General features: G+C 38.5%; 1 protein-coding gene across 3 annotated transcripts in view; it reads left to right on the top strand.

Annotated features, from left to right (window-relative positions):
• LOC140195405 (polypeptide N-acetylgalactosaminyltransferase 15-like) overlaps nt 1-13,502 on the top strand; it is a 66,193-nt gene that overhangs the window by 50,101 nt on the left and 2,590 nt on the right. The window contains exons 7-9 of one of the 3 annotated variants that reach the window (XM_072253641.1): nt 1,274-1,423; nt 4,310-4,411; nt 5,416-5,559. In XM_072253641.1, coding sequence (XP_072109742.1) covers nt 1,274-1,423; nt 4,310-4,411; nt 5,416-5,559 — 396 coding nt within the window. Of the gene's footprint in view, nt 1-1,273; nt 1,424-1,890; nt 1,994-4,309; nt 4,412-5,415; nt 5,560-13,502 lie in introns of those variants that run through there. The other 2 variants (XM_072253643.1, XM_072253644.1) reach the window with 2 other exon arrangements.

A 13,502-nucleotide genomic window follows, 5' to 3' on the forward strand; every position in this document is an offset into this window, starting at 1 on the left:
ACTGGCCTATCATTTCACACAGAATGCTGGAGGAACTCAGCAGGCCAGATAGCATCTATGGCAAAAAGTATAGTCGACGTTTTGGGCGGAGAACGAAAGTCCTATGTTGCTTGGATTTCCAGCATCTGCAGCTTTTCTCTTGTCTGTGGCCTATAATTTCCTTTCTTCTGCCTCTCTCCCTCCTTAAAGAAGTCAAGATGAAAAGTATTTTCTGAACAAAATGACAGCAAACTAGAGTAAGATAATATTATGTAAAGTTAAAACATCGTCATTCCCATATACTACCCAGTAACACTTGAGGATCTGAGTTAGAGGGAAAGGTGGAATATGTTCAGACTTTATCCCCTACAGCAGAGGAGAATGAGGGCAAATGCAAGCAGGCTTTTACCACTGAGGTTGGATGAGACTAGAACTAGAGGTTATGGGTTAAGGGTAAGAAGCGAAATGTTTAAGGGGAACATGAGAGGGAACTTCTTCACTCAGCACCTGCTGAGAATGTGAAACGAGCTGCCAGTGGAAGTGATAGATACAGATTCAATGTCACCATTTAAGAAAAATTTGGATAGGTACATGGATAGGAGGGTTATGGAGGGCCATGGTTTGGGTGCAAGTCGATGGGACTAGGCAGATTAATAATTCAGCATGGACTTACGGGCTGAAGGGCATTTTTCTGTACAGTAGTGTTCTATGACACTGTAATTGAAGACCTGTGTTTCAATTGCCTCTTGATCATGCATTATAGCACAATTCCATCTTTCCTTTCTTATATACAAAATAAGTTCTGGGAGACCTATTCATACAGTCACGGTCGATGAGAAATTTCAGTTTAATATTATCTAATTAACCTGTTTAAACATAAGATTTTCAAGTCAACACCATCCAGTTTGCTTTCATCCTTCTCAGTAGATACATAGTGCAACGGCACAGTTGGGAACATATCTCGGCAATGAGCTCCTAGTGGTGGGAGACTTGGTATACCATAAGTCCAAAGACACCAGTTGCTCCCCACCTTGTACATTTAACATATGTCATGAGTCACTCAGGTGTTACCAGTCACTCATACTGTATACCAAAATATTATTTCCTGAAGCTCATTAAAGAGATTACAAAACATATTGTTAGATGTTTATTGAATTAAGAATGGAAAAAAAGTTGGAATGGCATAGTTGCCAGTCAGTAAATGAAGAAAGAGTTAATGTTTAATTGAAATCAATTTAGCTAAATTCAGAGATTGGTTTTTCACTATTATCTGTTTTTCCACTCATTTTGGTAGGCTGAGGTGCCTGACTGTAAGGAACGAATGCAGCTGCGGAAGAGACTAAGCTGTAAGAATTTCCATTGGTTTTTAACTAACATCTATCCAGAACTTTATGTACCTGAGGACAAGCCAGGATATTCTGGGGAGACAAGACAAAGGTTTTTGGTATTTTATCTAACTTTCTGTTTGCTATTCTAATTAAAATAAATCAGAAAAACAGAAAGCTTTCTACATGAGGTTCCCTTTAGGTATACATCCTAGCTAAAAACAAAAATAAAAACAGAAAATATTAGAACATTCAGGAGTTTGGGCAGCATCTGTGGAAAGTGAAACAGTACCGATATTTCCAGTTGCAAAACATCATCAGAGCTGAGAAAGTGAGAAAAGTAGTTGTAATTCTGCAGGGGATCGGGGAAGGACAAAAGGAAAGACTATAATAAGATGAGGTTATGATTTCCCAGCTGATTGCAGGACTGAAAACAATGAGAGAAGTTAGGAGCATTAAACAACAGGGATTGTTAACTGTGTGAAATGCAGGAGCGATCTGTTGCTGAAACTTGGGAGATCAGTCACACTGTAACTCCCAGCTGTCCCACTCTAATCTATATGTCTATGGTTCTATGTTATTCCAGTGTATCCCAAAGGGAAAATTAGTTGGGGAACACAACAGCACTGATAACCCTGCATGGAATTGACGGGCTGATATGGCTTCCTATCTCGAAAGGAAATATAGAAGTAAGCTTGACTGCAGACAGCACTTTACGTATGGTCAAGGCACATTGTGGTCTCTCAGGGCCTGATATTGAACATAACAATTTCGGACAATGTGCTCTTCATATTTGTGTCAGAACTAACTATTCTCTTCTGTAAGGTTTTCCAACTGTAATATTAACTGAGTTTTAACCTGCTCCGCAGACTTTGCCCATTACTGGGTATTTCTCGCATTCTCCATTTGATTTCAGGTGTCAGCAGCAGCACCTACCTGCATTTCACATCTTTAATACGTCCCGTCTCTTAGTTTTCTACAAACCCCATTTCCAGAAAAGTTGGGATATTTTCCAAAATGCAATAAAAACAAAAATCTGTGATATGTTAATTCACGTGAACCTTTATTTAACTGACAAAAGTACAAAGAAAAGATTTTCAATAGTTTTACTGACCAACTTAATTATATTTTGTAAACATACACAAATTTAGAATTTGATGGCTGCAACACACTCAACAAAAGTTAGGACAGAGGCATGTTTACCATTGTGTTACATCACCTTTCCTTTTAATAACACTTGTTAATCATTTTGGAACTGACGATACTAATTGTAGTACATTTGCAATTGGAAATTTTGACCATTCTTGCTTGATATAAGACTTCAGCTGCTCAACAGTCCGTGCTCTCCGTTGTCTGATTCTCCTCTTCGGATGCGCCATACATTTTCAATAGGAGATAGATCTGGACTGGCAGCAGGCCAGTCAAGCACACACACTCTGCGTCTACAAAGCCACACTATGGTAGCCCGTGCAGAATATGGTCTGGCATTGTCCTGCTGAAATAAGCATGGACGTCCCGGGAAGAGACGTTGCCTTGATGGCAACGTATGTCTCTCTAAAATCCTAATATACGCCTCAGAGTCAATGTTACCTTCACATACATGCAACTCACCCATGCCGTGGGCACTGATGCACCCCCATACCATCACAGATGCTGGCTTTTGCACCTTTCGCTGATAACAATCTGGATGGTCGTCTTCATCTTTGGCACGGAGAACTCCACGCCCGTTTTTTCCAAAAACTAGCTGAAATGTGGACTCATCTGACCACAGCACACGGTTCCACAGTCTTTCGGTCCATCTGAGATGAGCTCGGGCCCAGAGAACTCACCGGCGTTTCTGCATAGAGTTGATGTATGGCTTCCTCCTTGCGTAATACAGTTTCAAGTTGCATTTCTGGATGCAGTGACGGACTGTGTTGAATGACAATGGTTTTCCGAAGTACTCCGAGCCCAGGTGGCTATAATTGTCACAGTAGCATGACGGTTTCCTAGGCAGTGCCGCCTGAAGGCTCGAAGATCACGCGTATTCAACAGTGGTTTCCAACCTTGCCCTTTACGCACAGAGATGTCTCCGAATTCTCTGAATCTTTTCACAATATTATGTACAGTAGATGTTGAAAGACCTAAATTCTCTGCAATCTTGCATTGAAAAATGTTCCTTTTGAACTGATATTTGAATATTCTGTGCACTTTTCAATCTTATTTTAACTCTGTCCCAACTTTTGTTGAGTGTGTTGCAGCCATCAAGTTCTAAATTTGTGTATGTTTACAAAATACAATTAAGTTGGTCAGTAAAACTATTGAAAATCTTTTCTTTGTACTTTTGTCAGTTAAATAAAGGTTCACGTGAATTAACATATCACAGATTTTTGTTTTTATTGCATTTTGGAAAATATCCCTGTTTTTCTGGAAATGGTGGTTTGTAGTTGCCTTCATTAACAATCAGCTACACAGCTTCACTAACAGTTATCACACCAACATTTTGACCTCACCTGGTTATTCTTATATGCATTATTCTCATTCTCTATTCTAAAGGCTACCATATTTTCTAACTTTTCCCATTCTGATAAAGGGTCTTCAAACTGTTTCTTTTTTCAGAGATGCTTCCTAACTTCAGAGTATTTTCTACATTTCTGTTTCAATGCTTTAATTATGAATATTACAAACAGTGTTGCATACAAAACCAATACACTACACTATAAATCATCAAAGTTTGAAATAATATGCTGCATATAAACAAAAGTAACAACTTGTTATAAGCTTCACCAAGCCTTATTCTTTAAAGCATCTATAATGTCATATCTCAAAAATGGGATAGTGCTCTAAGTTTAATGAGGAGCTATTTGATTAAAAAATAAAGAGACTGAGGGATATTTAATTACTTCCTGTAAATTATCTTCAACACTTGATTGCCCTTTCTGAAAGAGAGAATGTAAAATATTGAGCAGTGGAAAGAATGATGATTATCAATATCCTCATTTATTGCATTTATTTCTTGCTTCCAGCTATACAATATCGGTACAGGTTTTTGTGCAGATTATGAAACTAAATGGAGTACCAGTGGATACCCCATTGTCCTCACACCATGCAGTGGAAATGGGAATCAGGTAATATCTCCAGTACCTAATATTTTAAGAAAATTCCACTGATAAATATCTGGTTCACTTAATATTGTAAGTGTGAGCAGTAATCAATTGCAATCCTGTTATAGATTAATTATTAGCATAAATCTTTGACAGCAAATGTTAATTAATGAATTGCTGACATCTTCACAACGGCATAACTCAAGACCCATTGTAAAGGCAGAAGTCTGAAGTTCAATGGAGCTAATTGCTTTCATACTTATTGAATATTTGTAATTGCATATAGTGGCTCCAGCTCCTGCTTGGTCTACCAATTTTAGATTCCTGTAAGTTTAAAATGCTAGTTTGTTATAGCTTCAAACAGACAGATTTAACAGAAAAATAAATTGGCTCTTTACCCCTTGGCTGTTCCTCTATTCAATAAGATCATTGTTGATTCCTAGTTCAACTCTATACACCTACTTTTATTCCATGCTTTCTAATCAATTTGATTTAAAATAAACTTCTATCAGATTTACAACTAATAATCATCCAATTGAAAAATGTTGCAATTTTAAACCACACTGTGAAGAAAGTGTTTCCCAACTTTACTCTTGAAAGACCCAGCTCTAATTTTTAACCTGTGCCCTCTTATCTTGGACTTCCCAGCAGCAGAAATACTTGCTCTCTATCCAACCCATTGTTTCTCCTCAATATCTTTGGAAATTCGCCAAAGTCACCCTCCCAGCCTTAGCTATGGGTTTCTTGCTTTATTCTATTCTTCAATTAATAAAGTCAAGAACTTAAGGTTGGACAAACATCTAAACTGATTTTATTAGATCCCATCCCATTTGTAAGCTCTTTTTAAAATAGGACAGCACTACCTTGCAGTTAATTTAGAGAAAATAAGTAGTTAAATATGCAATATTTAACTAAGAATTTTAACAAGACCTGATTAGGTTGGTCCAAAATAGGTTATTTCCAATTTTGATGAATTTCTATAAAACTGCGATATTACAAATCTACCTTTATATTTTTTATATATATAGCACTTTGAATATAACAGTTTAAGGGAAATCCGATTTGGTGCCATGGTAGAACTTTGCATTGATGTCAGAGATGACCAGCTCATATTACAGAACTGTACCAGCAAAAACAGGATGGAATCACAGCAGCAATGGAACGTGCAGAAGGTTTGTCAGTCTCTAATTATTGACGACCATAAGACCATAAGATATGGGAGCAGAAGTAGGCCATTCAGTCCATCAAGTCTGCTCCACCACTCAATCATGGGCTGATCCAATTCCTTCACTCATCCCATTCCCCTCACTTCTCCCCATACCCTTTGATGCCCTGGCCAATCATGAACCTATCTATCTCTACCTTAAATACACCCAATGACTTAGCCTCCACAACTGCTCGTGGCAACAAATTCCACAAATTTCCCACCCTCTAACTAAAGTAATTCCTCCACATCCCTGTTCTAAATGGATGTCCTTCAATCCTGAAGTCCTGTCCTCTTGTCCTAGAACCCCCTACCATGGGAAATAACTTTGCCATATCTAATCTGTTCAGGCCCTTTAACATTTGGAATGTTTCTATGAGATCACCCCTCATTCTACTGAACTGCAGGGTATACAGCCCAAGAACTGCCAGACATTCCTCATACAGTAACCTTTCATTCCTGAAATCATTCTTGTGAATCTTCTCTGAACCCCCTCCAATGTCAGTATATCCTTTCCAAAATAAGCCCAAAACTGCACGCAATACTCCAAGTGTGGTCTCACAAGTGCCTTATAGAGCTTCAACATCACATCTCTGCTCTTATATTCTATACCTCTAGAAATGAATGCCAACATTGTATTTGCTTTCTTCACCACTGACTCAACCTGGAGGTTAACCTGTAGGGTATCAAGCACAAGGACTCCCGAGTCCCTTTGCATCTCTGTATTTTGAATTCTCTCCACTTCTTTGCCTATTCCCCTAAACTATCTGAGTTTCTCTACAGGCTCTCTGTTTCCTCAACACTACCCACTCCTCCACCTATCTTTGTATCATCGGCAAATTTAGCCACAAATCCATTAATACCATAGTCCAAATCATTGACATATATCATAAAAAGCAGCAGTCCCAACACTGACCCCTGTGGAACTCCACTGGTAACCGGCAGCCAGCCAGAATAGGATCCCTTTATTCCCACTCTCTGTTTTCTGCTGACCAGCCTGTGCTCCATCCATGCTAGTAACTTCCCTGTAATTCCATGGGCTCTTATCTTGCTAAGCAGCCTCATGTGTGGCACCTTGTCAAAGGTCTTCTGAAAATCTAAGTACACCATGTCTACTGCATTTCCTTTGTCTACTCTGCTTGTAATTTCCTCAAAGAATTGCAGTAGGTTTGTCAGGCAGGGTTTTCCTTTCAGGAAACCATGCTGGCTTTGGCCTAACTTGTCATGTGCCTCCAGGTACTCCATAATCTCATCCCTAACAATTGATTCCAACAACTTCCCATCACTGATGTCAGGCTAACAGGTTGATAGTTTCCTTTCTGCTGCCTCCCACCCTTCTTAAAAATCGGAATTACATTTGCAGTTTTCCAGTCATCCGGTACAATGCCAGAATCTATCGCTTTTTGAAAGATTATTGTTAATGCCTCCACAATCTCTCCAGCTACTTCCTTCGGAACCCGAGGGTGCATTCGATCAGGTCCAGGAGATTTATCCACCCTCAGACCTTTAAGCTTCCTGAGCACCTTCTCAGTCGTAAATTTTCACTGCACATACTTCACTTCCCCGACACTCTTGAATGTCTGGTATACTGCAGATATCTTCTATTGTGAAGACTGATGCAAAATTGCATTCAGTTCCTCTGCCATCTCTGCATCTCTCATTACAGTATCTCTATCCTCATTTTCTATTGGTCCTATATCTATCCTTGACTCTCTTTTACCCTTTATATACTTGAAAAAGCTTTATGGGCAACTATTTAAACCAGGGGTTCCCAGACCTTTTTTATGGCATGGACCAACACTATTGAGCAAAGGATCCTTGCATAGCATCATCAGTCACCTGTCTTACCTCCTCAAAAAATTCATTGACAGTAGCCTGACATGATCCGCCCTGCACAAAATCCTGCTGATTGCCCTTATTAGACCATGCTTCTCCAAATGCTCATAACTCCTATCCCTAAGAATCCTCTCCATTAGGATGATTTCTAAAGTTGTTTTACAAAATAGGTCTCTTTGTGTTATGCTTCTATTAATATGATGTTTTAATGGAGCTGTTATATTTTAATATGTCAGTATATTTTAAAATCTAATTCTTGTCCTCACGTTTATAATGCTGAATGACCTGGAACAGGAGTCGGCTATCATGCAGTTCTATAAATAATATTGGTGAAATATTAAGGAAGCACGTGGGATTTACACATTTGTAATGTTAGTTTATATTTTTTGTGACATCTGTAGAAAAATAAGTGGAATCTTGATAAAATGCCCATTTGCATTGATCCTTCATTTTCACACATCCTCTAGTGAAGTTTTGGCAGGAGACCATGGGAATCAACTGGTTACTTTTCAACTTACTTTCTCCCCTCCTAAATGTCTTCACTTACAATGTAATAAATAAAATTTGGAAATTGTATGTATTAAAAATGCACTTTAAGGCACTTCCTCAAACATCACAGTCAAAGCCTTTTTGCCCTCTTCATTATGTATCTTTCCTACATAAAAATTGCTGGTGAACACAGCAGGCCAGGCAGCATCTATACGAAGAGGTACAGTCGACGTTTCGGGCCAAGACCCTTCGTCAGGACTAACTGAAAGAAGGGCGAGTAAGAGATTTGAAAGTGGGAGGGGGAGGGGGAGATCCAAAATGATAGAAGACAGGAGGGGGAAGGGGTGGAGCTAAGAGCTGGAAAGTTGATTGGCAAAGGGGATATGAGAGGAACAAGGGATGGGAGGCCTAGGAAGAAAGAAAGGGGGAGGGGGGGAAGCCCAGAGGATGGGCAAGGAGTATAATGAGATCAGAGGGAGAAGAGGGAGAGGGAGAGGGAGAGGGAGAGGGAGAGGGAGAGGGAGAGGGAGAGGGAGAGGGAGAGGGAGAGGGAGATAGATAAATAAAGAAGGAAGGAAGGAAGGAAGGAATGGGGTACGTAGGGCAGGTGGGGCATTAATGGAAGTTAGAGAAGTCAATGTTCATGCCATCAGGTTGGATGCTACCCAGACGGAATGTAAGGTGTTGTTCCTCTAACCTGAGTGTGGCTTCATCTTGACAGTAGTGGAGACTAAGGATAGACATATCAAAATGGGAATGGGACATGGAATTAAAATGTGTGGCCACTGGGAGATCGTGCTTTCTCTGGCGGACAGAGCGTAGGCGTTCAGTGAAATGGTCTCCCAGTCTGCGTCGGGTCTCGCCGATATATAGAAGGCCACATCAGTATATACTGGACACAGTATATCACCCCAACCAACTCACAGGTGAAGTGTTGCCTCACCTGGAAGGACTGTCTGGGGCCTTGAATGGTGGACCCACTTTCAAATCTCTTACTATCTCTTCTTTCAGTTAGTCTTCACGAAGGGTCTCGGCCCGAAACATCGATCGTTACTTCTTCCTATAGACGCTGCCTAGCCTGCTAGGTTCACCAGCAATTTTTATGTGTGTTGCTTGATTCTGCAGATTTCCTCGTGTTTATGTATCTTTCCTTCTCTGTTCAGTTAGAGGACGTAAAACCCTTAACATACCAAATATTCTCAGAATTCTAATAGATTCATTAGTTACAACAGTGAACTGTATTTTTCACAAATGCTGCATGTTTCAGGATGAAAACCAGGCAGCTGAAAGTGCTAACAGTGTTAAAAGTCCCCCTGCCCTAATCACTACCCAGTTAGCCAGGATTCTATTTCTCTGTACTGGGGTAATGACCACTTCCCACACTGGACCAGATTACACTAGGTCCAGTTACTGCCCCACCCACACTGACTACCTCAAATGCAAGGTGTTGGCCAAGCTGGTCCTCCATTCCCAAGTGTCCTTCTTCCAGATTGGAGCAGGTTGCAGGCAGTGACTGGCTTTCAAATCCTGACACTCTGCTCTCCCCAGACACTATTTAAACTAAAAGGTCGCCGATTCAAGACACAAGTGAGGCAAGTGAAAACAATTGATGGGAACAGAAGCAGAAGGACAGATATACCTCTTGTTCACTTCTGATTTGTCTGTTTCAATATGCAAACAAGGTAGTCAAAGTGACCTTACCACCAGTTAGCAAACTGGTATAAATTAGCATGTTAAATTGCTTACTCCTCATATAGGTTGGGCATTTGGAGCTGTTCAGATACCTGATCATTAAACTGATGTTATGACAACTTTGTTTAGGGTTCATAAATTTAACTTTAGTTTGTTTCAGTGGTAAATTTAAGACTAGTAAATCTATTGCAGGTGAGCCTGAAATTCTGTGAAGTTTTTCACATCACCTTGTAACTCTGGCAAATGGTCAGGAAACCCCAAGGTAAATGACATAATCATCATCATCATCAGGTGCCATGCCCAGTTTGAGCTTTGACTGCCATAGCCCACACACTCCTGTTTCGAGTCAAGTGGATCAATTCATTGGTATTCATTTCCAATTCTCTGGCTGCTGCCCCCATCATCATTTGTCTTCGTCTTCCTCTTGCTTTCTTCCCTTCAATCTTTCCCATAATTACCGTGCATTCTAACTCCTTTCCTAATCACATGTCCAATGAAGTTACATTGCCCTTTCATGATCTCATACATTATTTCTCTTTTTGTGTTTGCTCTGTTCATGACATCCTCGTTAGACATCCGTTTCATCCATGATATTCTTTGCATCCTCCTCAAAAACCACATCTCTGCTGCTACAATTAGTTTCCTCATGTTACTAGATATTGTCCAACATTCTGAGCCATATAACATAACTGGATAAATATAACATTTCAGTACTCTGAAGCGGGTTGTCATGCCTAGTTTAGTATTGGTCAGTATACTCTTCATTCTCGTAAAGGTGTCTTTTGCTATCCCTATTCTTCTCTTGATGTCCAAATCGCACCTGCCATCTGATGTCACCCAGCTTCCTAAGTAGCAAAAGTTCTTTACTTGTCTTGCCCATTTATTCTCAGCCTGCAGATAAGATTCTCCTTCTTTTTGGATATCACCACACATTCTGTCTTTTTGCAATTGATAGATAGACCCATTTTTGCACTTTCTTCAACTATTATATCAATTAAGTTTTGTAGTTCTTCCTCCGTACTTGCAATTAACACAGTGTCATCAGCATATCTGAAGTTATTATGTTTTCACCGCCAACTTTGATTCCCAAGATGTCTCTTAATTTTTGTAATATTGTTTCACTGTACACATTAAATAAATCAGGGGAGAAAACACATCCTTGTCTAACGCCTCTCTTGATTTTCGTAAACTGACTCACTTCTCCATTTATTCCTACAGCAGCAGGTTGATCCCAGTACAGATTTCTGATTAGGCGGAGGTCTTTCGAATCTAGATCTAGAGTTTCCTGTAATATTTCAAATAACTTATTGTGCTTCACTTCATCAAGTGCTTTTGTGTTGTCGATAAAACAAACAAATCTATTTGCACTTGAATAGCTCGTTCTGATAGTATCCTTAACACCAATACTGCGTTTCTTGTACCTTTGTCTTTCACAAAACTACATTGTTCTTTGCCTATTTCAGCTTGTATCTTACTTTTAGTTCTTGTCATCAAAATTCTTAGAAGTATCTTGGTGATATGACTCATTGAACTTATGGTCCTATGTAATTCACATTCTTTTGCTCCAGCTTTTTTAGGAAGAGTGATAAGTACTGGTTTTTTCATCTCTTCTGGTATTATTCCAGTCTCATAAATGTCATTGATTAAATCAGTAAGTTTTTCAATTCCATAATCTTCAAGGGCAATAATTTGTTCTATTACTAATTCATCAGGACCTGCTACTTTTCCTCTCTTCATCTTATTTATTGCATTATGAACTTCAGATTTTAAAATACTTGGACCTTCAATGTTTTTCTAATTTCTGGTTTTTCATCTCAATAGTCTTCAAACGATTCCTGGATATACTCAGTCCATCTGTTCATAATCTCATCTTTTTCCATGATAATGGTACCATCCTTTGCTCTCAAACATCCACCTGAAGAACACAGGAGCTTTTTACCACCGATATTCTTGATTTGTTGATGTAATCTTTTTGGATCAGTAATAAGGATTCTTTCTGTTTGCTCATATTCTTGGTTTAACCATTCTTCTTTGGCTTTTTGACATAAGCTTTTAACTTTTTTATCTAAGGACTTATATTCTATAGGATTTGCTTTCTTCTGTCTCCTTTCTTCCATTAGATTTTTGATTTCATCTGTCATCCATTTATTCTTTGTACTTTTTTCTTTTCTAGGAATCACTGACTTTGCTGATTCTACCAAAGCATCCTTTAGAGAATTAAATTTCATTTCTACATGATTACTATCATCTTCAACACATTCTATTTCTAGACTTTGAAATCTATTCCTTACTTCAATTGTAAATTTTTGTCTTAAGTTTTTTTCTTTAATTAGTTGTCAAGGGATTGTTCAGGTTTTTGCTTCTTTAGTTTTTTAAGTTTTACTTTTACATGACAGACTACTGGGTTATGGTCGCTATTACAGTCAGCACCTGGATAAGTTTTGCATTGAGTCAGAGTTTCTAAATCTTTGGTTTAGAGTAATGAAGTCAATTTGATTTCTAGTGTTATCACCTGGACTTTTCCAGGTCCACAAGCATCTTGGATGGTTTTTAAAGTAGGTATTCATAATGACCTGATTATTCATCTTACACCATTCTACCTATTCTCACCTCTTTCATTTCTTTCCCCTAGTCCAGATTTTCCTATGGTATTTCCATCAGCACCTTGTCCTACTTTAGCATTTAGATCTCCCATGACAATAACAATATCTTGAGATTTGCTACTATTCTTTACTTGTTCAAGCTCTTCATAGAATTTATCTATATCTTCATTTGTTCCATCTGTTGTTGGTGTATATACCTGTATAATTGCTAAATCAAATAGTTGTCCTCTGAATTTAATAAGGAGCATTCTTTCTGATATTGCCCACTGTCCTAAAACACTTTTTTGCCATGTTTTCATCCATAAGAATTCCTACTCCATCAGTATGGGATGTTCCACAAGAATAAACCAGTGTTTTATTTCTAATCTGACACGTTCCAGCACCTATCCAACGAACTTCACTAATTCCCATGATGTTAGACTTTAGTCTTTCCATTTCATTTATCACATTAACGAACTTCACTAATTCCCATGATGTTAGACTTTAGTCTTTCCATTTCATTTATCACATTGTCCAATCTTCCTGCTTGATATAGGGTTCTTACATTCCAAGTGGCAATAATTTTCTTTTGTGTTACTTTTATTTTATGAGCACTAGCTTGATGACGGTTGGGGATCCCCTGCTGGCCAGAATCAACCCTACCGAGCGAAACATCTTCAGAGTTGTCTTGAAGATCCTCGACGCTGTTGTTGTGTGATACATTTTGTAATACATAAATGACAGCTTAATAGCCATTTTAAGTAGTTTTCCTACAAAAAAAACATAGAATTTCAAATCTCACTAAACCCTGGATTGGACTGTTTAGGATGAAACTATTAAGTTTTTTATTTAATACCTGGAATATTTGATTTTTCTGTATTGTAATAATATATGGGGTTTTTATCTGTAATGGAAGCATTTATGTGAATAAATGTATTTTTGTGCAAATATATCAGAAGAAAGAAATTGGAGGACATAAAGTTCCAGATCTGTACCATCGGCATGAACTCATAAAAAGCAGGTGGACAACAGAACACCACAAGCACTTTGTCCATGATTTTCTGTCCTTAACCTTAAATAGGCAGAATCCTCTGAACAATACATCCATAATTTTGCAGTGATGTACCCTCTGCATTCAGGGCTATGTCCAGTGTTTTTTTTTTATTAAAGCAAACTGCTTAAAATTAGAAAAATAATTCAAAAGGGAAATAGCCCAGCAAAATAAATTTTTTTAAAAATTTGCTCTTTTGAAGTTTATCTCCAGGGAGTGTTGAGAGAGAAAAAGAATCTGTGAATTAAATTAAACTTAAAT

This window comes from Mobula birostris, chromosome 3 (assembly GCF_030028105.1).
Source record: "Mobula birostris isolate sMobBir1 chromosome 3, sMobBir1.hap1, whole genome shotgun sequence".
Taxonomy (NCBI): domain Eukaryota; kingdom Metazoa; phylum Chordata; class Chondrichthyes; order Myliobatiformes; family Myliobatidae; genus Mobula; species Mobula birostris.